We start from the raw sequence: 26,522 nt of genomic DNA, 5'->3' as shown, positions 1-26,522 counted from the left end.
AAACATGTCTCTTGACACACTGTGGCACTATTTTATCTTGCCAGCTCTGCATTACATAGCCTTGTTGTTCAGTGTTGTAACACCAAGCAGGAAGTATAGATCATGGTGTCCTTGTAAAAAGTCCATCTTCTCGACAATCTTTGTACTTGCTAAAATATTTCTGTTTAAATTTCCATCTGACCCATCAATTGGAGACCAATGATCTCATGGCATTATTATGAAGAGCAAGAGGGAATAATTTCTGAAGTAATATTCCTGGCTGATATTTATATCTCTCAGCCAGAATGACTAAACCTAGAATATGTGGTCATTATTAATTACCGTCTGTGGGACCTTAGTGTGTGAGCATTACCAGCTCATTGTAATTCTCCAGTGCCTACACTTCAAACAGGACTTGTTTAGCTGTAAAGCACTTTGGGATGCCTTGGGGTGGTGAGACCGAGAATATAAATTGCAGCTACACAGCAATGTGTTGAGAGCACAGGCTTTGACTATTCATCGTCATCTTGTTTTCAAGGGTCAGCATGGTGTTATGCACAATTTACAAAATTGCCAAGAAATGTTTGCTATTTTTCCAATGACTGTATCGTGCATTGTATCAGGGGACATTTTATCTGCTACTGTGGACCCAAAGGTAGCAGAATTTGCTAATCACTTCCAGTCATGTGTTATTTAGCACAATCAGAGGCAGCAATGCAACAGTTTGTCCCTTGATCATGGTTTTTAATACTTGTAGTCAGGGAGTACAGGCAGAAAAGAGACTATCCATTTGTCTTCATAGTTGAGTTGCCAAGTGAGAGACTGGTGCAGATTTGTCAATGTAGAAAGGTTCCATGATCAGAATTCCTTCAACCAACTAAGCCACAGGCAGACAAAGTTTCATCTGTCAACCTAATACCAACCTATAGGATCAAAGAGCAGCTGCAGACATTTCTTAAAGCCATACCTGGACTGTGCAGCAAACAATGACAATCAAACCATTTGACTTGGAAATTGGAATATTAGCATTATAATAAGCCAGCAGCAAAAGTAAGCCAGGCACCCCAATCTTCAACTTGTAGGATTGTGATTTGTACTAATGAGAATATGATTCAGGGTTAAGACTAAATAGAATTGTGATATAACAGCTCCTGGGGGAGAGAAAATCTTCTCTAACCCATGAAAGCAAAAATCAGGGTTCCAAAATCTGTGGTTTTATGACTTATTTAATATTATGGTATTAGAAATTTTAAAGGAAATCTGAATACTTCTTAATAAGACCTTCTTGAGAGACAGAACAGCATGCAACTTCATATATAAAATCACACTGCACAAAATAAATGCCAAGCATATTGGAGTATTAGTTTGAAATTCTAATGAGTACTATGTTAACTGTTTGTTGAGCCTTCAGTAAATTTGTCAATAAAACATTTGTCACAAGTTGGTTAAGTCACAATATAAGTATGGGTAAAGAAGATCCTTCATTCCATTTTAGCTGATTTCTTTAGCAAGACTACAGTTCATCACAAAAAACAGTGATTTCTTAATTAAATTTAGAATTCTGGACGGCCTTAAGCTGGAAATTTATCCCAAATGCCAGTTGCCAGTTCCATAGCATTGGACTCATTTTCCTTTGGGGCTGGAATAATGTAAAAAATTACAATCACATGAGTAAATTTCAATAACAAAACTCATGAAACTTTGAGGTAATTTCCATCTTCTGTCTTGGAGTGTTCCATGTTTCTAAGACTGGGCCATATTTTACACAGAACAACAAAATCAGCACAACATAACAGTGATTGCATCACATATTCCATTTATTTTATTGTACAGATGGCACAAAGCCCATTTTACAAACATTTCCTTACAACATATAAGAATAAATTAGTCAGATGGCATTACAGTTGTAAAAAGATCACATTACTTTTATGTACTGTCAAAAATATATTTCATATATTATTTGACTTAACATAACTTACCACATCTTATAAAGCTAGAAAAGTAACTTGCTACAGAATATTACACAGTGAAGCTATTCAAACATGCTTTCATCTACCAAACACAGAAACTGGGCTGTAAAGGGAACAACAAACACCAATGAGCACAGGGGAAGAAATGTATTGGTTTATTTTCTTGCTTGTACACTGGCTTTATTTTCTCATTATGCAGTGTTAGTAAATTAGGGTGAATAATCTAGGACATTTAATGTTGAAATGGGGGTGCAGGGCTGACAGAGGAATGGTTTATGGGGAGGTGGAGATGGGGGAGGAATGGTAGTACAAGCCCTGTAAATTACAGCACTTGAATTAAATCACAGTTCACTGTTACAGCATAAAGCCTTCCACATTGTTCATAACAATGGTCCTGAATGGGACAGTTTTAATTTGTTTTAAGTAAATCATGCCAAAAATGTTGGCAATTCAAAACTTACAATGTTATTTGCTTTAACTTTTATAATGCTTCTTTTCGGTTTTGTTTATTGCAGTAATAAAAATGAGGAATACTGCTTTGATCTTTTATGATCAAATATTGGATAATATAGAATTTGCTCTGCAACACCAAAGCCTTTGCAAGAAATTACAGACTTTGGGCAGTTAATCATGATATTAGATATGATTCTGCCATATGTTAATAATACCATGAACTATACTGAGATTTACTAAAGCACGACAGATTTGACCTTTAAGCTTGGAGCAAATCCTTCTATATCCTATATTGAAATTAGGCCTGTGCATCTAAGTGGTTGATATTAAATTTACATAGCTGCAACGGATGACTCAAGGTTTGTGCACTAATGCATATTCTCTTTTGGTAAAGCCAGAATAAGTATGAGACAATAATTTTGCTCTGGACAAATTGTATAAATAATGCACAACTGATGTAGTCACAGCAAAGTAAACAAACTATGAAGAAAAATATATCAGACGAATGTCAATCTTTTACAGATTTTCTTCAATCATTGAAGAATGATATTAAATCAACAACCAAACAACCTGATAAGAGGTAGAGTTTCTAAGGTCCTGTTAAAGTTTAAGGACTTCAGTCTGTCAATTTTTGTTACACTCTTACAAATGTATATTGAAGGAGTTCATGTAATCTACAAGAATTGTAAGTTCATAAACAGTTTCCAAAGTTCAGCAGAAGTATGAGAATGAAGCTTTGATAAGATCTCAGTAAAAATTAACATGAGATGTACTTGGTTTATGCTACAATCTTGCTTTCTGTCAATAACAATGACCTTAATGAGTCAGACTAAATCACACCCAAAGTACAGCAAACCACCTTTACAAGGCCCTCAGGTACTACAATCTTCTCAGCTAATGCAATTTACTGATGGCTCCATCAATCAGACAGAATACATAAACGCCCGAGAGCTTAATTTTCTCTGCATTATTATCAATACGCTGGCTAATGCATTTATGTTAAATTTCTGTCTGGGCTATTTTAATATAGTAGTTCTAACCTGTTTATTTGTTTGCAGATTAATGACTGTGTTAGAATAGCAGACACCTTAATGCAAAGGTATTAACCAGTTAATTGAAAACAGTGCCCCAGATGAAATGAACCTCATTCAGATAAACATCAAAAATGCTGGAAATATACATCATTGAACCAGCATAAAAAAAAGCAATGGGTTAACCTCAGGGTGAGAACATTCATCAGAACTTAGAACTCTGATGAAGGGTCACATCAGAAATGTAAACCTGTTTTCCTATTTTAGACCGAGCGAATTATAATTGCTCCTCTTACTGTTTCAGAAATCCAAGATCTACAATTTTTATCTCTGATTTCACACGTAAATCATTCTCCTTATAACATGCTCATTGTTTTAGTGGACAAAACACAAAATATTATTCCTGTAAAAGATACTGCTTCAGCTTACTCTATTACATATAATGCTGCTCATTTTGCTTCGAAGTTAGATACCTGAAGAATTGTTGAAGATTTTATGCTCTTCAAAAATTGCATTGTTGTCTTAAACCCTTATTCTCAAAACAGAATTGGTGCTCCAAAACTGTACCATTTCAATGGTGGCTATTGCAAGTGGCAACATTAAAATTAACAGGAAATCAACATCAAACAGGAAAATTATTGCTTTGTTTTATTTAGCATTTCTATCCTATTTATAAAATGCTGAATAAAACTTTGCTAACAGATCATAGATAGCATTTATTAAGACCTTTGTGCAAACAATTTAAATAAATTGGAATGTAACATACAAGGACATCCGACAAAATGAACAGCTGGCAGAATCTTCATCTAAACAGATGACATCAATTTATTTCTGGCATAAGCAAAACTCCAGTGAAAGGCGGAGTAGTCCAACACTGTAGCCAATCCAAGTAGTTCTTGTGGATAATGTATGTGATTATTACAGAGTTTGTGCTGGCTTCCCTTTCTGGTTTCAACATGACCCTTGAAAACACAAATCTATGCAAACAATTTTTGATGCACTATTTTGTACATGACATGAAGGTTTCTGTTGATAAAATTATCACTGTGATCCCACAATGAATCTTTTCATCACGTAAGTTCAAAATGAATTCAAATACTCCAGTGCCACGTCATAGCAGAATTTGTATTGCTCCTAGGAGAGAAAAAGATACACATCTTGTAAACTGCACATCTTTCATTTAAAAAAAAATTCTTCCTGTTTATCAAAATCTAAAATTGAAGGCAATGGGAATTGGGAGGAAAATTTGCTGGACGTAAACTTGTAATAAAGGAAGATGCTTCCAGTTATTGGAAGACCTACACATCTGAGGATGTTTTGTCAATAAAGTAATTTTTTGTAGCAGCTTTTGATAGGTGTTACTCTACTGTCCAGAAGAAATTCCCAGTTAAATGTTCTGGGGCTGAGATGATTGATCAATAATTGCAAACGTCTCCCTTTCTACCAGACATATTGTGCAATGCATTGTGAGCCCCTTGTACTTAACCTTGCCCTCGCTTCCAGAACTTAGACTCTCAGAATGAGATATGGGCTCAGCAGTGTTCACCCTTGCCCTGGTGCTGATTGGCCGGCAGTTCTTTGAGGTCGGATTTCCACCCGAATAGTTAGTTTGTGTCACTGCGTTCTGACATTATGATCAGTGTTCTACCTAATCTTGCTACTTGCTGCAATGGAGCTCTGAGGGAGCCAAAAGTCAATGCTACAATCTGTAGCATTTCTAATGATGGGAAGAAGGTCTTTGATGGAGTAGCTGGACAGTTGGACCTAGGACACTACCCTGAGAAACCTCTGCAGCAATAAAATGGAGCTGAGATGATTGGTCTCCAATAAGCACAATTTCCCTTTGTGTTCAACATGACTCTAGTTATTGTACAGTTTTCCCCCTCATCCTCATTGACTTTAATTTTACTTGAAATCCTTGATAATGTACTCATTGACTGCTGCTTTGAGATCAGAGGTAGTTCCATTGCCTTATCTCTACAATTGAGCTGTTTGCCCACATTTGAACAGAAGCTTTGATGAGTTCTGAAGCTGAGTGGTGCTGGCAGAATCTAAACTGAGCAGGTGAGTAAGTGCTACATGATAGCACTGTCAATGACATTGTCCATCACTTTGTTTATAGCTGAGAGTGGACTGATGGATGGTAATTGGCTGATGTACATTCGTCATTCTTTTTGTGGACATGCCAGGGCAATTTTCCACTTTAGTATTTTAGCAGTGAACTTTGCTCAATTAAAATAATTTGACTAATGCCTGAATTAACGTGATAAACAGAGGATTGTCACTCAAAAGAGTTAAACATCAATGGTGAATACATAAACAGTAATTTTGAGACTAAAACCTTTACAGAAGTCCTTATCCATTACTCCAACACATAGAGGTATTTAAACTTACCAGTGTATCTACCATATTGGATTTGTTGTTTCGTAGCGTTTTGACTGTGTGAAAAACATCTATTATATTCTGTTGATGAATCATCTCACAGATACTACGAACTACACAAAGTGTTCCACTTCGCCCACCACCATTGCTAAAAAAACAAAAGCATAAGCATTTTGAGGAAGCAGGTGATGAAGTAAATTTCCATATTATCCCTGTGTTCTGTAATACAGTATGAGAGTTTATAATCATTCCTCTTGTTCAGTAAGTGGCAGTTACAGCTTCATTTGAGCAGGTAGGTCACCTTAACATTGTACCTGACAATTTATCTGGTGATGAAATTTGTGAGCAAATGCTGAACCATTGAATGCAGTCATGTAAATTTGAAACCTGAGAAGATTACTCCTTTTCTTGCATTCAATTTTGAATCACAAGTTCAAATAAGGACAGCCAAGATTGAAGAAATGGAAAAATACTTTTCTTGCTCTGGGTTGTAAGTTTCATAAATAAAACTTTATTGGGTAGCTTTGTCCTAGTGGTGAGTGATGGAGAATTCTCACAAAAATATACCTAAATTTAGTTCAAACTTTTCATTCCATGTAGAAATGTAGTACAGCTCATACATAAAGTGGGGCATGTATACTGTAGAAATGGGAAAACAGTGCTGGGGAGGAAAGAAGCAGAGAATATTTGGAAAGCTTTATGAGCCATCTTGTTTTTGATATGTTTTCCATCACATAGTCTTATATTTATGAACGTTGGAAGGTAGAAATTCCTTTCCAAATGAACAATCACTAACAGATCTCTCATGGCGTTACACTGGGGAATTCAGCATTCAGGACAAGCAGGGTTAGAGAGCTGATTGAACATGAGAAGGAACATGGAAAAGGAGGAGAGGAGAGAGAAAATTGGATAGGGAAAGGTGGGGGAGGTGTGAGGAAAGACGGAGAGAAAGAGAAAGCATGGGAGAGGCAAACGCAAAATGGAGAGAAGAGATTGAGGTTAACAAGCAGTTTGCACAATCTGTTCTTTGTAACAATCAAAAGTGCCTTTTGTTGAAATAATGGTAAAAACATCTGAATGATATGGATACTCACAAGCAGTGCACCACAGTGCGACCATCACCCCCATCATACTCCTCTTGCCATTTCTCCAGACGCCTTATTAGTTTCAAAAAGGAGCGCTTTGACACTGGCGTGTCCCTGTACGATGGCCAACCAATAAACTGGAACTGCTGCACAATACGATATCCATCCTGAGGCTAGAAGACCATTTACAGAAGAAAACTGAAACACTGAACTAATACAAAACTGAAACATGTGCAATCCAAGATCTCTCCACAGTTCTAAAGCATTACAAATAATAGAAAATGTGTAGATTGAAAATGCAATATTATCCCATCTCAAGTTTTAAAAAAATGACATGAAGGCTACAGACACCATAACCACAGCTGAACCCAGAGGGGATCCATTGGCAATTATGCCAATGAAGCATCAAAATTTCTACAGCTGCAGAGGAGTAATGTGTCCATGTGTGAGTCAATGAACATAATATGGCCCGGTATCAGTGAGGAGAAGGGAGAACATAGCTGTGGAAACTCAAAGTTATATCCACATACTGCACATAATCTGAGCATGGATTATTTGCCAGTAAATAATGGCAATGTCATAATGCATTATCAGGAGTGTACCATTCTTTAAAGGCTAAAGTATTGGTAGATATCAAATTCTGATTTGATTCCCCAAAGCACTGATCCACTGAAAAAGGATCAGATGAACTGAAGACAAGTGCGGTAAAGTTAGTCTGTACCAACAGAAAATAGATTCATCATGAATCAATACTTAAGTTTTCAAGATGCTTCAACCTCTTTCAGTGAATATTGAGGCAAACTCTTTATGAAGATTTGTCAAGTTTCACTTTCTATCCTTGACTGACAATAAAACTGATACATTGATGAACATGCTGTTGATTCACTATGTTGTATTTTGTGCTAGGTTTTGAAGAATTTCACTCTCAAGGATTTAACGAGGCAGAAGGTTTAACAGTGCAATCAGGGGATTGTGCTCAAAGGGTCTTGATGGATTTCTGACAATCACATGAAAAGTATATCTGAATGAATGATTACATTCAGCAGTTATCTAGTCAACTTCATCCTATTTTAAATAGTTGGGAGATAATCCAACACCATTTATGACTTATCTTGAAATGAGCCAATTTATTCTCTATTTTTTGCTCCATTTAGATTATTAATCACTTTCCTCCAGGTCACTGCATTAGATCCTTAGATTTTGGAAGCTCTTTCCATCTTAATTTGGGATTCCTTGCTGAATCCTTAAAAGATTTCATTGCATGATTTCAAGGTTTGTGGTGCATCGTTTGTTTTAATTACAGCCTCTTTCATGTAGAGATTTGTGAAACTGCCAGGACACATCCCTGGAGAATGGAAATACTCAGTGTATTTGAGGGCGTTAAAGAAAGAATTGTTGGAGCATTATGAGCATTATTTGAAAACAGTTAAAATTCACACTCTCACTTCCTAATTTAAGCTAAAATATAAATGGCCCAAATGTTCCAATGGCGAATGACAGCAGTTTAGATTGGAGTTACCTGAGACAATGCAGAATCCCCAACACAGCAGATTTCATGGGAATTGCCTGGGGAATTGAAGATTCCAACTGGCAATTCCCATGATACTGGAACCCTCCAAAAAAACAACTTAAAGTCAGATAGTTTTTAGGATTCTGATTCACTTAAGCTTAATTGCTATCTAGGAAAAGTGAGAGGATTGAAAACTCCCAAGTTGCTATTAAACTGAAGATCCAACTCTCCACTGACACCATCCTTCTACTACCACATCTCCATCACCCTTTCTGCCCTCCATGCTGCTACCTCTCAACTGATGGATCCAATAGCCCCCTCCCCCTCCCCACTACCTGGAGACCCAGGAACAGTTGCTGCTGTGGAAGGCAGAGAAAAGCGTTGTTTGTGTTAGTCATCAAGTAGGATGTCACTGGTGAACTGCTTCTCTATTCATAGAGATGGAACTTGTTGAGATTTAAGGGATAATCAGTTGCAAGTGTGTGCTTTACTTCTGGAAGTCAGTTTGGTGATGTATGCAGGACGGAGTGGAACAATGTTCAAAGGGGACTGCAAAATTAGGTTAGGCTGCTGAAAAGCCAGGATGATCTTCAAGACTCGACATCTGCTAGGAGTTTGATGTAAAGCTTTCAGTTGTGTTGCTTAGTTAACTAATTTCTGTAGTTTGGGGAGCTAGTTGCCAATTAGTCTTTAGTCTGTGTTTTTAACCAACTTGTTAGAGTAGAACGGAGTCACTGAAAATCTTTTTCAAAGTTATTGGCCTCTACAGAGATCATAACAGTTTAGCCAGATTTTCTGAAGAAGGTTCAAGACTCATGTTGTTCTGGGTCTCAGTTTGAGCACACACCTTTTAAATATTTACAGTTATATTTTTATCATCATTTTAGAGTAAAAGATAAATTTTGCTCTGCTGTGCTTAAAACATATCAGTAGGAGTAAGTGATCTGCATCAAGTTATAGATCTCTGTCATTGTTCAATGATGCTTCACAATAGGAGGGAAGCTATGCAACATTTATTCTGCTTAACAACTAACTGTTTTGTAGTACAACTAAAATTAAGGGCTAATAATCTGAGAGAGTTCTTATTGAACTGAGGAGAGAGCACAACTTTATTTTACAACTTCACAAAAGGTTTACTTCTGAACACTTTTTAAAAACAAAGTACTTCCTGTATGATTTTAGTTTACGACTTAGTAGAATAACTAGAGGAACATTCACTCTGAACAGTTCCTGAGATTTTAATCTTACTCGTGCCATATTGTAGATCCGAAAAACCCGAACAATGATATCTTCTTCAAAGTCTGCTGAAATGAATTCCACTTGGATGGGACCATAGCAACACAGACTTTTCTCTGGCCAGTACTGAATGCAGAGCTGGTTAAAAGACACAAGCAGTTATGGACTTGGACACAAAACTCAGGCCTCAAAGTCTACACTGAGTTTCATGATTGTCACTGTCAATATGGAATTACTTGTGGTTTCAAAATAATTACTTTTTAAATAGCCATATCATTGATGCACCTCCTTACACTCAACATTTCTTCACTTGTACAGACCTGAATGAAATCATTTGGGTGCAAATAATTATAACAGATTGAAGGCAAAGGCGAGAAATTACTATTGACTACATTGATGGGTGAATATTTAGTGCATTGATCATTCCTCCAGAACATTACCAGAGGTTAACTATGGATGAGAAGCACTTTGTTAAAAAGATCTCTCAACATTGTCATCTCCCAATGTAACCGCTTTATTATTCCATTTCCTTTTTAATGCTGGTTTCCACGCAACTTGCCACATCATACTAATTCTAATATAAGTTAGGAGCCTTCTGCCATTATGTAAAATAATATGTAATATCAGGCAGAGATGGTGTGTTAAAAGTTAAGAACATATGAATAAGGACAATCCCCACATCTCCCTGACCTCCCCAAAATAACACCTGATTAAAACCATACACTCATTACTTTCCAGATTATAAAAGAAAGGAGCGGAATGAGATTGGATATATATGATACAGCTTGTTCATTTTCCCTACCTGTGCAGCATCAAGTTCATTCAACATTACAATGGCTGAGCAATGGTAATCAAACACTAGTCTCCAGAAATCTGTCACAGTATTTGGTAAAGGGTGCTGTGTGACAATAAAGGCCGCAGGCTGCTTGTGGCTCTGAGAAAGTGACAAAAAAAAGCAACTTTCTTAGTCAACTCTGTCACATGTAGCTTTGTTTATTTCAACAACAGAAAAGAATGTCAGTAACACAACGTTTACTTCAAAATAATTTAGAGCTGAGTCTAAATTTACTACATTGCAAGTTTTATATGTAAAACATTCAAGATAGAGATAGATGGATGGACAGATATAGGACATCCGTGTGAAGTCAAATAAAATTGTGCAAAAGAAGTTTGATCGTTGAATTTATAAAGATGGAGACCATCAAGGTGTGGGTGTTGATCCAACTTCTGTAGTGAGGGTTTAGCACCTGAAGAACATTGAATGCAGGATGAAGTTAATTATCTAAAGAATGGACAGGATTGAGTGATAACTATTATATTAATTATAACGTTTTAATAATCATTTGCCCATTACAACTGACTAACTATATGGATTAGTTTATTTAAAACAGTAAGACTCATTACAAGTTATGGAACTGACATTATAGCAACTAACTGCTAAATATGCAGCTTGCAGATTAACTGTCAGTCAAAGACGCAACATTGTATACACACTGGACATTGAGTTATTAAATGTAATTTTACTTAGAAGCCAGATAAAAATACTGCAAAGACTGGAGCATATCTTTGATATAAAGAGGGACTACAAGAGATGACAATAAACATCTAAACCAGTGCAAGGAAACAATTTCAAAGGACACAGAGGTAACCACGAGCAGAGGTTCAATGGGATTCCATTTGCTAATTTGCTTTGAAATGCACAGTTCTTGGTCCTATCACAGACTGGGAGCAAGGGAAATTGAAGAAAAGGTAAGCAACAGGGATACAGTCAAGGATATACATTTGAAGATGGCAAGAAGGATTAACATTGGACCTTGAAAGACTCGGGGATCTGATGGATCTCTGGAATTCAGTCGTAATAACAGTACACAAACATATTTTATGTTTGCTCAGATTAAAGAAATTAGAGTTGGATATACCAAAAAGCCAAACATCTCTTTGGGCTTTCTACTGGATTGTAGAACCACTGGCTGCAAGATTACTAACAGGAAAAGTCTTGTGCACCACTTTCTTGCAGAATCACTCCAGCTCTGAATACAAACATATACTATATTTTATTAAAGTGAAATGTGGAAATGTTCATTTTATAAATCAGAAGGTAGATGGAATTTAACCCTGATAAATGTTAAGTGATGCACTTTTGCTTTTATTCACTCATGGGATGAGGGTGTTGCTGGCCGGCCAGCATTTACTGCCTATCCCAACATGTCCTTGAGAAGTTGATAGTGAGCTGCCTTCTTGAAATGATGGTGTCCATGTGCTGCATGTTCACAGTGCCACAGAAAACAATGGAGGGAACTCCCAATGTGAAGATGAGACTTTATCTCGGCAAGGTCTGTGCAGTGAAATCCTCTTAGTGAAACTGCAGCCAACAGATGAGGTCAAGTATGCTTTTCCCTCTTGTTGATTGCCTCACCATCTGCTGCAGACCCAGACTAGCAACTTTAGAACCTGACCAGCTCCATCAATAGTGCTGCTGCTGAGCTACTCTGGCTGGTGGAATTTTATGCCCTTGCCACCCTCCGTGCTTCCTCCCAGTATTGTTCAAAATGGAGGAGTGCTGATTCATCAGATGAGGGAAGGTAATACATGGTAATCAGTAGGAAGTTTCCTTGCCTATGTTTAATCTGAAATCATGAGATTTCATTGGGTCTGGAATCAATGTTAAAGACTCCTCGGCAACTCCCTCCCAATTGTGTACCACTTTGTTGCCATCTCTGCTGGGTCTGTCCTGCTGGTGGAACAGGATATATCTAGGGATGGTGATGGTGGTGTCTGGGACATTGTCTATCAGGTATGATTCCATGAGGCTGTATCAGGCTATTGGTTAACTAGTCTGTGAGAGAGCTGGGTGCCTGGATAGCTCATCCAATTTTGGCACAGGCTCTCAGATGTTAGTATTGAGAATTCTGCAGGGTTGACACAGCTGATTTTGTTGTGGTCTTTTCTTGTGCTGACATCAATGCCATGTGGTTTGTCCAGCTTAATTTCTTTGTTGGGACTTCATAGCCATTAGTATGACTGAGTGGCTTGCTCAGCCCTTCAGAGAGTATTTGAGAGTCAACTGCACCATTGTGGATCTGGAGTTCCATGTTGGCCAGACCAGGTGAGGATGGTAGCTTTCCTACCCTGAAGGATATTTGTGAGACAGCTAGGTTTTTCTGATAATTGACAATGGTTTCATGATCATCTTTATTCCATTTTTTTAAAAAGTTGAATTCAAATTCCACCATATACTGTGGTAGAATTTGAACCTAGGCCTCCAGAACATCACGTGGGACACTGAATTAATAGTCTAGTGATAATACCACCAGACCATTGCCTCTCCATTTTGGGTGAAGGAACAAGTAAAGGAATGACTCAATAAATGGCAAAACATTAGGAAGCTCAGAGGAATAAAGGAAGCTTGGGGTCTTTGTACACAGATCCCTAAAGGTGACAGGACAGTTAACAGGGTAGTTCAGGTAGGTGTGTAAGACACTTGTCTTTGTCAGTTTATAGGAAGATGTGATTGTACCAGAGAGGGTGCAAAGGAAATTTGGCAGAATGTTGACAGTAATGGAACATTTCAGCAATGAAGAAAGGTCGGATGAGCTTGGGTTGTTTTCTTTGGAGCAGAGAGGATTGAGGGGGGAACCTGATAGAGGTTAATAAGATTATGAGAGACATGGGCAGGGTGAATATAATGTAGCTGGAACCTGTAGTCAAAGGGTCAACAAAAGGGGACATAATTTTAAAATGAAATGCAGGACATGTAGAGGGGATTTGAGGAAAAACATTTTCACTCAGAGGGTGGCAGGGATGTGGAATGCACTGCTGGGGAGGTGGTTGAAACTTCAAAAACTTTAAAAAGTACTTGGACGAACACTTGAAGAGTCAAAAAATTCAAGGCTATGTGCTTCAAGCAGGAAAGTGGGATTAATGTAAGCAGAAGCATATTTTTGACAGTTCAGATGCAATGGACCTCATCTTTACTGTATGATTCTGATTCTATGAAGGAACCAGCTTTCAACTGTCTTCTTATAAGAACATCTATACTGAATAAATTAAAACATCAAATTGTAATATCTGATGCGACTAATGAAAGAATATGATTTTTGCTTACGTCCATGAGTGCAGCATTTATGTAGTTATTTGTTTCACCATCAACAGAAATAAGGAATGGGAGACATCTATCTGGTGGGAGGACTTCCATATTACGGTTCTTGTCGTGATTGCGTGGTAATAGACCAACACTGCAATCCTCAGCACGTACACGAGGTGTTACAATATTTAATGTCTAGAAATGAAAATTACAAAGGAGAAAAACTCAGCAATTGTCAATATTCCTCTTTTCATTTACATGAATTAACTGAAAATATTTCATCCTCCTTCCAATATTCTCCCCTATTCTCAAAGATGATGCTTGGTGGGACTAAGATTTTCTCTGACTCCAACATGTGATAATACTGGAAATGTTCAAGAAGGTGGTCCCTGGTTTGCTTCCTGCGGGAAAAAAAATGTTCAGATACTCTGAAAGAATGAATACAGGCAAGTTTTGAAAACTCAGTTTTGATTTTTCCTGCACAATGTTCTGAATTAAAAGGGGATGTGGAACAATGGTTCCTCTGATTGGTCTTTGTTGAGACAGCCTTTTTAAACACCTTTAAATACTCTGAGAAGCCTCCATGTAACTCAGAGGCCAGTTCGTGCTCAAACTGCCCAGGATCCTAGGGTTTGCAGTGAGGCTGTGCAGCCTTGTAACTGAGGGGGCGGATTCCATCTTTTGTCCTTGAGAGGTTGTCCACCTGACAGTTAGACTCATTCCTGAAGAAGGGCTCATGCCCGAAACGTCGATTCTCCTGCTCCTTGGATGCTGCCTGACCTGCTGTGCTTTTCCAGCAACACATTTTCAGCTCAGTTAGACTGATTGGCACGTTTGGCTCCAGTAGATCAGAGAGGATCTCAGAGGAGGCTGCAGGTCCAGTTGGAGGGGAGGGGAAGGGGGGTTTGGGTGATCTGATCCCTGTTGAAACTGTGGTGTCTGACACTGCCAGCTGCAATCCCCCATCTGAGACTGTGTCCAATATCAGGTGACAGTCTGATCCTTGATACTGGCAACTGTGGTCAGGTGAGATTGATCCTTGAGGCTGGAGGGGCTGGTGTGTTGGTTGTGGTGCAGCTACTGAGCTGAGAGGAAATAACCTGCTTCTCTGGACCCACAAGCAGAACTGCAAAGGTACTTTACCTTCTCCTGAAGCTATCCTCGCCTCAGTTCAGCTACTGAGACCTTGGAAACCCACCCAGCGACACTTAAGTTTGTAAAACAAGTTGCATCAGCGCTAACAGACTCAACAAAATACTTAATTGCCAATCCATATAATGGAAATGGAATTGTTTGCCAGTATCTTGTCTTGCTTCTATTAAACCTGGTTTTCAATCTGGGTGAGTTGACTGGAGATTAAGACATTTACACTTTTTATATTTTGACCCAACTGCAACCCAGCCATTGCTGTGCATTAAAATCCAGTCCAATTGGCTGGAACATTTAAGTTCCCATTTGAATAAACAAAACAATGTGTTTTTTTTCAAAACCACACCGTCTCATCTCCTTCAATGTAGATGTAAATGCTTCACTGTCGAGAGGTATGGGCCAAGCTGTTTATGTTCATATACATTCTTACAGTAGTTAAGATGCCATGGAGTAACCCTGAAATATCTGTAGCACATTTTCCCAATGGGTATTGGTTCATCCTATTAGCCTATAACTATGGTTTGTCACTATGTTTCAATAGCAGAGTAGGACCACGTGATTTTCTTCAACTAAACAGTAAAGAGAAATTCACAGGAGTTATTTTTTATAAAGCATAAAAGAAAAGAAAAAAAGTTGATCATTCAATATCTTCCCATGAAATAAGATTATATTTCTATACTGGATGGTCACATTACAGATTTATATGAAAAGCATTCTCATCCATTCAAAATTATTAATCCTACATTTTAAAAAATGAGACCCACGCCCTCATCTCAATTTCTTCCCTGGCATTCATTCCAGCTGCCCATTAAACTTGTTATAAAGAAATATTTGTCCAAAATTTGCTGTTCACAGCCATAAACTAGTTCCCAATTGCCTTGCTTCCCGGCAAGCACTTAGGAACATATTGAATTGGTTATAAGTCCTCTATTTTGCTAAGTATCTTGCACCCTTCAACAGGATTCTCTTAATGGCACCTCTTTAGTAACTGAAGAGCTCCAGAATATTCCGAGCCTCTAATGTTAAGGATTGGCGCTATTGTGCTTCTGATTGTCTCTGGAACCTAAATGACTACCATCATTAGTGACTTCCCAGAACAATTTAACACAATCTCATTGTTTTTGCTGTTTGCCAGTACCCATTGTTTGGACACAGTGTTTGATGCATCAATTCATGCTCCTTGACTATTTTCAAATATTTCTGTCCCAGGACAAGAGGAAATCCAACACGAAAGACCAGTTAATACCTCTTCTATGTACTTTAGCTCCTGTTGCAACTGTTTAACTTAAACCTGTTACAAAACTGCATCTATGAATTAGATTTGGTACAAACTGATTTTAATTTGTAATGCAGTCACTCAATGGTTCTCAATGTTTTCCTCCTTCAATTCTGAATATTACCCAATCAAAACAGTTTATCAGTCAGTCAGTCAAGATCCATTCCAAAGCCAATTTTCCATCAATTTTCATAATATTTACAGAAAGGCACGACACCAACTTATTCAGGATACTGATCCACATTCATCACACACATTTTTATATTTAATATCATTTACTGCATTTTATTGTTATTTTTTGTTCACCTGGAACTCATCTTTGATTTGACTGGAGTTGGTTTGTGGGTCCACTTTGCTGATGTTATAAAACATTGCTCTGAATTCACAGACTGGTATAGTTGTGTTTCCACATAAGCATGCCTCCAAAATTGCATCATGAACAAAGACATACTGTTCCTAAAGAAAAAAAACAAATTAAATATGATGTTAACAATTTAGACATAATGTCATTCATATTTTTACATTGTCAGCATCAGTGCAAACTTGAAACATTGTACCAAAACTTATATTATCGGACATTTTGGTTATTCTTTGGGATATTAATTTTAAATATGCTTAAAGTGCTTATCAGAAATTCCTCTCCATATTAATTAGGTTAAGGTGGAAAGAGGATTTACAGTCTAATGTATTCAGACAGAAATTCAGCTCACCTGTTTTGGTGAGGCTGAATACACGTCTAACCAATATTTAGCTGAAGGAAATTTCTGTTTGTTCAGTACTGAATGTCAAGACAAATGGTGGAGGGACTGGGAGAGATAATGATGCTGCAGAGCAGGGTGTCACCAATCTGTAGGTGGCATCCGACACTGTGTTGGATGCTGCAGTTGAAGGAAGCATATTGATGGGAACAGACAGCACAACAGAAGACTTCACATGCCAAAATCCAGATGCCCAATATAAATTGTCACTCAGTCCTCATCTGAACAATCGGTGTGAACTACTGTTGTTTGAAAATGGCAGAGTCAGGTCAGGAATTGTTGATTATTTTCTCATTCAAGATTTGTGCTTCAGCCTGTTCTAATTTTCAGAACATGATATGAATTATGAACCAAACATTAAAATATTACCATTAATTCTTCACTCTACTTGCATGCTGCACAAATCTTTGACATTTTATCTTATTATTGTTTCTCTTTATTAATACTTGGAAATAAGATAAATGAATTTATTACCATAAGAATGTTGGGTCAAACAAACTTAGTATAATAAACAGATTAAAGAGTGAAACAATGACCCAATCCAAAACTTTAATGTGTCCTTTTGAAACAGAGGGGGGAGTTTAATGCAAGGATGGTAGTTAGCCCACCAAAAGAAAGCTCCGAAAGAAACCCGGCGCTATTTAAGTGCAAACAGGTGATTAAATGGATAGCATCAGGTCTTGTATAGAATGAACTCCCCAGTAAAATGGAAACTGTTCCCCAGAGAACTGTCAATCAGAGGTTGGTAGCTTCACTTTGCAGGAAGTTCCTCCAGGAACAGTGGTAATTTACTGAAGCTTTCACCAGGGATCATTGCTGAATTCCTGGAAACAAGGGAGTATCAGTAAGTTGGGGTTCTGGGGGAGGGTTGTGTATGAGATGAATGTGGTCAGATGCAGGGCAGGAGGCTAATATTCAAGAGGCAGGGTGCCTTGATCAGGCAATAAACGTTTTGCAAAAGGGTCTGCCCAGTCACTGGTAAACCCAACAGTTAAGTAGCCTTCAGGAGATACAGGAGACCTGAACCACCAATAAATGTCAGTGAGCTCAGGGATAACAACTTTGAAGTAGTTAATAATGAACCTAAATAGCCAATGGGTAGTTCCTCACATTGGCCCTTCCTTACTGCTGGCTAAATGGGAACACACTTTTTAAACAGGTTCTGGTCCATGCAGTCTATTCCTATTGTTACATGGGTCTAAGAATCATCTAGTTTACTCTAAAGGGAAGAAGTTCAATGGGCCAAATGATCTCGTTCTGAGCTACATCATGGTATAACTCAGCTAGCACCCCACTAATGGAAAAAGCTTTTGTACGGATAAAGGATGACCTGAAGATAGATCAATGTGAGAAACTTCTGGCCAAATCAATGTTGCAACCTGTTCAAATTTTAATATACACTACTAGTTGGAACCTACTTCTGAGCTGATGAGACTCAAAATTAATAACTGTAGGTCAACACACAAATCACTTTACGCTAGTAAGAATACATCTGAATTCATTGCTATAATTTTTCAGTGTCACAGTAATACATCTGAAATATAATAAATTGGCCTAGGGTGCGCAGTGTGTGCTGAGCTGTCAGTATCTAAAGGTTAAATTGAAAATTATAACAAAAGTTCTTCAGATCCAGCCTTCACTCTGTCTCTTAGTGCAGGGGATGCTATTGGTAAAGCAGTAGGATTTCAGTTAATTAGTAACTGGGACGAATAAAGGTGGTTTGGAGCTCTCTCGGCAATTCTCTCTCTCAAAAATAATATTGTTTCCAGAATAAAAAGACACAACACAGGGTCATGTACTTGATGTTTGTAGGTTGATTTCTTCACAAGTCACTGAGTTGATTCTTACTCCTCTATTCAGCTCCTATACTCTTCAATCTTGTTCTATTTCCAGTCAATATCCAATTGTCTTCAAAAAGCATCTACACCAATAATTGCTTGCAACTAACAACTTAAAATTCTAACCACCTAAACAATTTGTTTTGGAGTTCTTCTCATAAATATATTAATTTTATGCTGTCTTTGTTATTTTTCTACAATCTATCATGATTTGCTTATCATAATCCTTCAATGATATTGAAGATTTTTATGAAGCAATCCTTTAACCAGTAAAGTCTTAGTAACCCTTCCCTGAATATTTTCTAATACTTTTTTTATTCTTTATATAATCATACAAAAAAAATCCACAACCAGACAAACTACAATTGTGTGGATCCTTGTTTTTTTTTTACAAGAAATGTGCTTTAAATAGAAACAATCCTTTTGCCATGTCTTTAGTTATTCACTTCTGAGCATTACTGACTGGGCCAACATTTATTGCCATCCCTCATTGCCGTTGGGAAGATGATGTTGAGCTGCCTTCTTGAACTGCTGAAGTCCATGTGCTGTAGAAAGACTCACAATGCCATTAGGGAGGGATTTCCAGGTTTTTGTCCCAGTGATAGTGAAGGAATGGCAATGTATTTCCAAATCAGGACAGAGAGTGGCTGAAAGGGGAACCTGTGGGTGGTGGTGTTCTCATGTATCTGCTGCCCTTGCCCTTCCGGATGGAAGTGGTCATGGGCTTAGAAGATGCTGACTTAGAATCTTTGGTGAATTTCTACAGCGCATCTTGTGGATAGTATACACTATTGCTTCTGAGCGTCAGTAGTGGAGGAAATGGATGTGGTACCAATCAAGCCAGCTGTTTGATGATGTCAAGTTTCTTGAGTGTTGTTGGAGCTGCATTCATCCAGGAAAGGGGGCGTGGAGGTATTTCACCACACTTCTGACTTGTGCCTTTTAGATGGTGAACAGGCTTTGGGGGGTCAGAAGGTGAGTCATGCTGCAGTATTCCTAGCTTCTGACCTGTTCTGAGTGCTACTGTGTTTATGTGGTGAGTCCAGTTGAGTTTCTGGTCAACGGTAACCTCTTGAGTGTCAATTAGTGGGGGCTCCAGTGATGGTAATGCCATTGAATGTCAAGGAGTAGTGGTTAGATTGGCTCTTATTAGAGATGGTCATTGCCTGGCATTTGTGTGGCATAAATGTTACTTGCCACCTGTTAGCCCAAGCCTGCTCCAGATCTTGTTGTGTTTGAATATAGACTGCTTCAGTATCTGAGGAGATGTAAATGGTGTTGAACATTATGCAACCATGAACAAACATCCCCACTTCTGACTTCATGATGGTGGGAAGGTCATTAATGGAGCAGCTGAAGATGATTGGACCTGGGACACTACTCTGAAAAACTCTTGCTGAGATGTCTGGGGCTGAGATGACTGACTTCCAACAACCACAACCACCTTTCTATGTGCCAGATATGATTCCAACCTGTTATACTTTTATGGACCAGACCAATATCCCTTCATATACATATCAAGGTGATAACCTAGACTCCAATATTTATCTTATTTCAAGGCAAGTATAAGATGCTGTATTCCAGATGTAATTTGATTGCTCATGTTAGCTGGCTTGAAATAAAATATATTTTATTCTTACACCCAGTTAAATTACAAACCAATGAAAGATAAATTGGTATAACTTTAATGATAACTTTCCCATAAACTTAGATAATTCAATAGAATAACAGATTATTTTACTACTAAACAGCAACTGTTCCAATATGGTAACATCCCATAAACACACCCTTGGCAAAGGCAAATTCAGTAAAATAGATTGTCTCACATGCAATGTTTCTCTAGTTTAGGGAAAAAAGAACCCCAAGAGTAAATTCTGGCAACAGAGAGAGAACTCCAGCTTCCTGCTGTGGCAGTGTAATATATAACAGTGTAATATATAACAGCCAACTTCAAAACCCCAACAACTTCAGCTAAACTAAAACCTTGGTTCAGTGAAAGCCTGGATCTACCCATTTATGCAGTTTATACTGTTCTAACTGAAAAAAAAACACAGGTCCTCATAAACTGTTTACTTTATGGGCTTGGAATAGATAACTGTGCCTCTGTCACAAAATCACTCTTGCAAAAAAAAAGGACATAGTATACCTTAAAACCACAAGAATTTCCCCTGATTCAGTTTTGCTAGGACTCCCTGATGCCACACATGGTCAAATGTAGCGTTGATGTCAAGGGCTGTTGGTCTCATCTCACCTCAAATTCAGCTCTTTTGTCCATTTTTGAACCAAGGTGGTAATGAAGTCAGGAGCTGAGTAACCTTAACAAAACCCAAACTGGGCATCACTGAGCAAGTTATCTCTGAGCAGGTACTGCTTGATAGCATTGTTGATGACATGTTCCATTAGCTTATTGATAATTGAGGGTAGCCTGATAGGGTAGTAATTGGCTTGGTTGGATTTCTCCTGCTTTCAGTGTACAGGACATACCTGGAAAATTTTCCACATTGTTGTGTAGTTGCTAGTGCTTTGTAGTTGTTTTGGCTAGGGTTGTGACAAGTTCTGGAGCACAAATCTTCAATACAACTGCCGGAATGTTTTCAGGTTCCAAAGACTTTGCAATATCCTGTACTTAAAACTGTTTCTTGAGTGAACTGAATTGGCTGAAGACTGTTACCTGCAGTGCTGGGGGCCTCTGCAGGAAGTCAAGATAAATCATCCACTATTTTGGCTGAAGATTGCTGTAAATCCTTCTGCCTTATCTTTTGCACTGATATGTTGGCCTCTGCCATCATTGAGGATGGGGATATTTGCGGTGCCTCCTCTTCCAAAGAGCTGTTTAATTGACCACCACTATTCACAACTGCATAAGCCAGGGCTGCAGTGCTTAAATCTGATCTGTTGGTTGTGGGATCACTTGGCTCTGTCTATCACTTGCTGCTTATGCTATTTGGCATGCAAGAAGTCCTGTTTGGTGACTTCACCAGGTTAACACTTCATTTTTGTGCCTGTTGTTGCTCCTGCATGCTCTTCTGCACTCTCCATTGAACCAGGATTGATCCACTGATTTGATGGTAGTGGTTGACTGGGGTACGTACCAGACAATGTGGTTTCAGATTGGACTGGAGTACAATTCTGCTGCTATTGTTGGCATATGCCACCTCATGGATGCCCAGTGTTGAGTTGCTAGATCTGTTCAAAGTCTGTCCCATTTAGCATGGTGATATTGACACACAACACAATGGAGGGTATTCTCAAAGCTACGACTTTGTCTCCACAAGGACTGTGAAGTGGTCACCCTTGCTGATATTGTCATGGATAGATGTATCTGCAGCCAGCAGATTGGTAAGGATGAAGTAAAGTATGTTTTTTTCTCTAGTTGGTTCCCTCACCACCTACGCAGACCCAATCTAGCAGCTATGTCTTTTGGGACCTGACCAGCTCGATCAGTAGTACTGCTGTTGAGCCACTCTTCATGGATGTTGAAATCCCCCAACCAGAATACATTTTGCACCCTGACCACCCTTGGTGCTTCATCCAAGTATTGCTCAACATGGAGGAGTGCTGATTCATCAGCTGAGGGAAGTCGGTATGTGGTAACCAGCAGCAAGTTTCTTTGCCCATTTTTAACCTGCTGTCATGAGATTACATGGAGTTCCAGAGTTAATGTTGAGGACTCCCTTGGCAACTCCATTCTGCCTGTAACCCACTGTACCACCACTTCTGCTAGCTCTGTCCTGACGGTGATCCATCCAGTTTAATTGCTTTGTTGAGATTTTGTAGCAATTGATACAACTGAGTGGCTTCAAAGGCCATTTCAGAGGATAGTTGAAAGTCAGTCACATTGCTGTGGGTCAGGAGTCACGTGGGCCAGACCAGGTGAGGATGGCAGATTTGCTTCCCCGAAGGGCATGAGGTGAATTGTCTTATTAGATTCTCTACAATGTGGCAACAGGCCATTTGGCCCAACAAGTGCACACTGACCCTCTGAAGAGTAACCCACCTAGACCCATTTCCCCATGACTAATGCACCTAACACTATGGGCAATTTAGCATGGCCAATTCACCTAACCTGCACATCTTTGTAAAGCGGCAGAAAGGGAGCACCCAAAGTAACCCATGCAGACATGGGGAGAATGTGCAAACTCCACACAGACAGTCACCCGAGGCTGGATTGAACCTGGGTCCCTGGCGCTGTGAGGCTGCAGTGCTAACCACTGAGCCACCGTGCCACCCCTACACTTGTCACCGTGCTATCTTATACACTTGCGCTGCTATCTATAAAAGACCATGCCACTTGTACATCCAAATGTTAAGTCACAGCATCTCTTTATTTAAAATTTTATCTTTTAAAACATACTTAGTTTCCCTGTTCTTACTTCTAAAGTTACTAATTTTACTCATTGAATTTACTGTACTCATAAATTCAAAATCAATATGACAATTAGGAAAAACATGAAACAAGGTTGGATAAAATCTTAATTATGGAGGGAATTCTTCGAACGATTTAAATAGAATCATTCAGAGACATTTTTTTTCTAACATCAAATATTATCGTTTTAAAATTATGACTTTAATTTAGAAAGAACTAATTTAGACACCATAATAGTCTAATGAATGGCCATGGTGTTCAAATTTTTCATCAAACTTATTATTGCCGTCATTTGGGAAAATGTAAGCTAATAAGGAAAGCCAGCTAGGATTCACTAAGGCTGAATCTTGTTTTAACTAACTTGCTGGAGTTTCTTGATGAGGTAATAGAGTAATTTATGTGGTGTACATGAATTTTCAGAAGGCATTTGGTCCAGTGTCCCCAGCTGACAAGTGTGGTCAAGTGGAACGAAAAGAACAGTAGAAACACGGGTATGAATTGGCTGAGTGACGAGATACAGAAGTGAATTGATAAGGTTTGGACTCGTTAGGCATGCTTGTAGCAGGGTTCCTTAAGGTTGGCAGTGGGACCTTTGTTCTTCTTGATATATATTAGTGACTTTGAACTCAGTGCACAAAGGCACAATCTCAATGAAACAGTAATTGAAAACATTAAGAACAGTGAGGACGATAGTGTAGAGCTTCAAAAGGACTTAGACAAGTCGATGAGCAGATGAAATTTAACACTGAGAAGTGTGAAGCATGTCATTTTGATAGGAAGAATGTGGAGTGAGAATATAAAACAAAAGGTACAGGTGAGAGTCTTCTTGAGCTGGAGTCAAAACATTAACTGTTCTTCTCTCCACAGATGGTACAAGACCCGCTAAGTTTCTCCAGCACTTTCTGCCTTTGTGGTTTGTTTTAACATTTACAAAGTGTTCCTCAGCCAAGTATTTCCAAGATTTAATAGAAGTGATGTGTTTAAGTAGTCATACATACATTCTGGGACCATTTGTGCAAGCTTCTGATGATGGCTAAGAAAGCTAAAGTTTTAGAAAAATGTGGCTGCTTCCGACATGCAAGTTAGCAAAAGATATAAATACAAAGAGTGTCTAAACACAAATATATATTTGTGTATTGTTAAACTAACAAACAATGCATGTAGATAATAGTCGAAAAATCAAAATATGGAAATTTTAGCATCAACTGCCAGTTGTATTTACAATCATGGTGTTACCCACTACAATGGTATCTCTCAATTTCTGTGCCCCAGTTCATTCCAGCCACCAGCAAAGATTTTGCAAGCTTCAGTCAGTCTGGATTGTGTAATGTCAATCCTTAGTTAATTGATATAATGACAAACATGCAGATGAAATATTTACTTGCTTAAATGCAATGCAAGAATAGTAAGGGCAAACCAGTTCTATAATTCAACAAAGCTATTGATGCCAAATGAACACAAGACTGCTTGATTGCCAGCACTTTTTTACTAATGATGAAGAATATTCTCCTGAGTCTGGTGATACTATTCAAATAGAGTGAACAAAGCTATCCACACATTTTGGTTTCAAGTTGATAAGTTCATCATGCATTACCAGTACAAACAAGACACTAAGACATACATTTTCCCTGATTTCTGCTTACCCTGCCTCTACTCGTTCCTTATCTTCCATCATGTTCCTTCTGACACAGGATTCTGAGAATTATCTGACGTAATGCCACAGATGCACTTGATCATGGTCCTGGGATTGATTTTTGGATATTGAGAATGATGTTGTAGCCATTAATTACTGCATGTATCCATGCAAGTCCATATCATGTATAAATGACCTAAGGATTTCGGCTTAAAAGTTTCATAATTTTTCATTTGACTTGTATAAAAATCAATCTTTTTTTAGGGATGAAAGCCCATAAACCAAACATTTTGAGGTATGATGTGCATGTACTTTTCAGGGAATGTACCTTAAATTTAACCTGATAAAGCATCAGCGTTCCAAAAGCTTGTGATTTCAAATAAACCTGTTACATTATAACCTGGTTTCGTGTGACTTCCAACTTTGTTCACTCCAGTCCAACACCAGCACCTCCACAAATAGAGACAAAGCAACTATTGCCCTTGAAACAGGAATGCATCCCAAACAACATCAAGAAACGATGTTGAGACACAAAATGTCTAGTCAAGCTCCAAGATTAGATAATGAGAATTGACACACAAAGTTAGCTGACATTCAGCACGGTGAACAAAAAAAAAATATTGGGACAGTGGTAGCAAAAGAAGCTTTTGCCACTGAACAGATAAAATGCTCACAGATAAAACATCCGTGCAACCAACATACAAAACTGGACATTGATGCAGATAGAAATGCCCTTTCACTTTTTACACTGAAATGTATGTAGCTACAGAAGTTGCAAGCAATGATTTGTGCAACCATTGCAAAACTCACTGGGTACAATCACAGAGATTCTAGCCCTTGTCTCAATTATACTGAAGTGTCACTACAAAAACTCACCCTGATTCCCCTAAACTTTTATGTTATGGACACCAGAGTTTCAGTGATCACAAGCCCACTAGTGTGCAAGGATCTGCCCTTGGTCACCACCTGCGGTATCATCAAGACAATGACAAGACCCACAGACCATGAGGAACACTATCAGAAACAATTTGGGTACATTTGGAGAAATCGACCTAATTCTGCATTGCTGACTATCAGCCAACAGGCAAGACAATGCTGTCTGAACTGAGCAAGTGTACCCATTGACAACATCCAATCATCATGGAGCAATGCAGCATTGTAATTTGGCAGGCAAGGCACCCACCCCCAGCCATCATATGTTAATACTCCAATGCAGGGGAAGTTGAACAAGCCTTTTGACTGGCATGCAGTAATGAATTACACAACCTGAATGACATCAGGAATCCAGCAAAAAATGTTAGCATAGTCCAGAGCCAAGATTGTAGTAAGTATGAACACTAAATGCCATGACAATGTGAGTAAACTCATGCCAAATCAGGACAGTACTACAACCAAAATACAGAGACTTCTTCTTGCAATTAGAACAGTCTAATACACCACACAATTAAAGCAACCTGAGCCAGCATTCTGAAAACATACAACAGCCTCCGGCAAAGATCATGTCCAGAGTCTGGATGGTCAAGAAAACTAATGCTACATTTTGAAGACTTGTAGATTTATTGCTCTGTGTTAAAATACATTCAGACAATATTATTTTGATTAACTGTCACGTAAATAGTTTCATTCTTTAGAAATCATTTTGAAAGGAGGATCTTGTGATTTGATGTGCATAAGCCTTTAAGGGACAGTATCTTAAACCACAGTGAATCATTATTAATCCCACCAGCCTGCTCTGTCTCACAGGGAGTAACATGCTGGAAAACAAGCCCCAC

General features: G+C 38.4%; 1 protein-coding gene across 6 annotated transcripts in view; it reads right to left on the bottom strand.

Moving 5' to 3' along the window:
* Positions 1–1,788: 1,788 nt before the first annotated feature.
* The window catches only part of ptprt (protein tyrosine phosphatase receptor type T), a 1,418,554-nt gene continuing 1,393,820 nt past the window's right edge, over positions 1,789–26,522 (bottom strand). For 5 of the 6 annotated variants that reach the window (XM_072556497.1, XM_072556496.1, XM_072556498.1 and 2 more), the window contains 7 exons: positions 16,462–16,611; positions 13,752–13,925; positions 10,449–10,580; positions 9,659–9,784; positions 6,910–7,073; positions 5,828–5,963; positions 1,789–4,567 (listed from right to left, as the gene is read on the bottom strand). In XM_072556497.1, the coding sequence (XP_072412598.1) occupies positions 4,514–4,567; positions 5,828–5,963; positions 6,910–7,073; positions 9,659–9,784; positions 10,449–10,580; positions 13,752–13,925; positions 16,462–16,611 (936 nt within the window). In that variant the 3' untranslated portion in view covers positions 1,789–4,513. The remainder of the gene's footprint in view (positions 4,568–5,827; positions 5,964–6,909; positions 7,074–9,658; positions 9,785–10,448; positions 10,581–13,751; positions 13,926–16,461; positions 16,612–26,522) is intronic. The other variant, XM_072556501.1, reaches the window with a different exon arrangement.

Source organism: Chiloscyllium punctatum, chromosome 37, assembly GCF_047496795.1.
Source record: "Chiloscyllium punctatum isolate Juve2018m chromosome 37, sChiPun1.3, whole genome shotgun sequence".
In the NCBI taxonomy this organism is placed as follows: Eukaryota; Metazoa; Chordata; class Chondrichthyes; order Orectolobiformes; family Hemiscylliidae; genus Chiloscyllium; species Chiloscyllium punctatum.
Note: the sequence above shows the minus strand (reverse complement) of the source record. Positions and strands in the feature narration are given on the sequence as shown.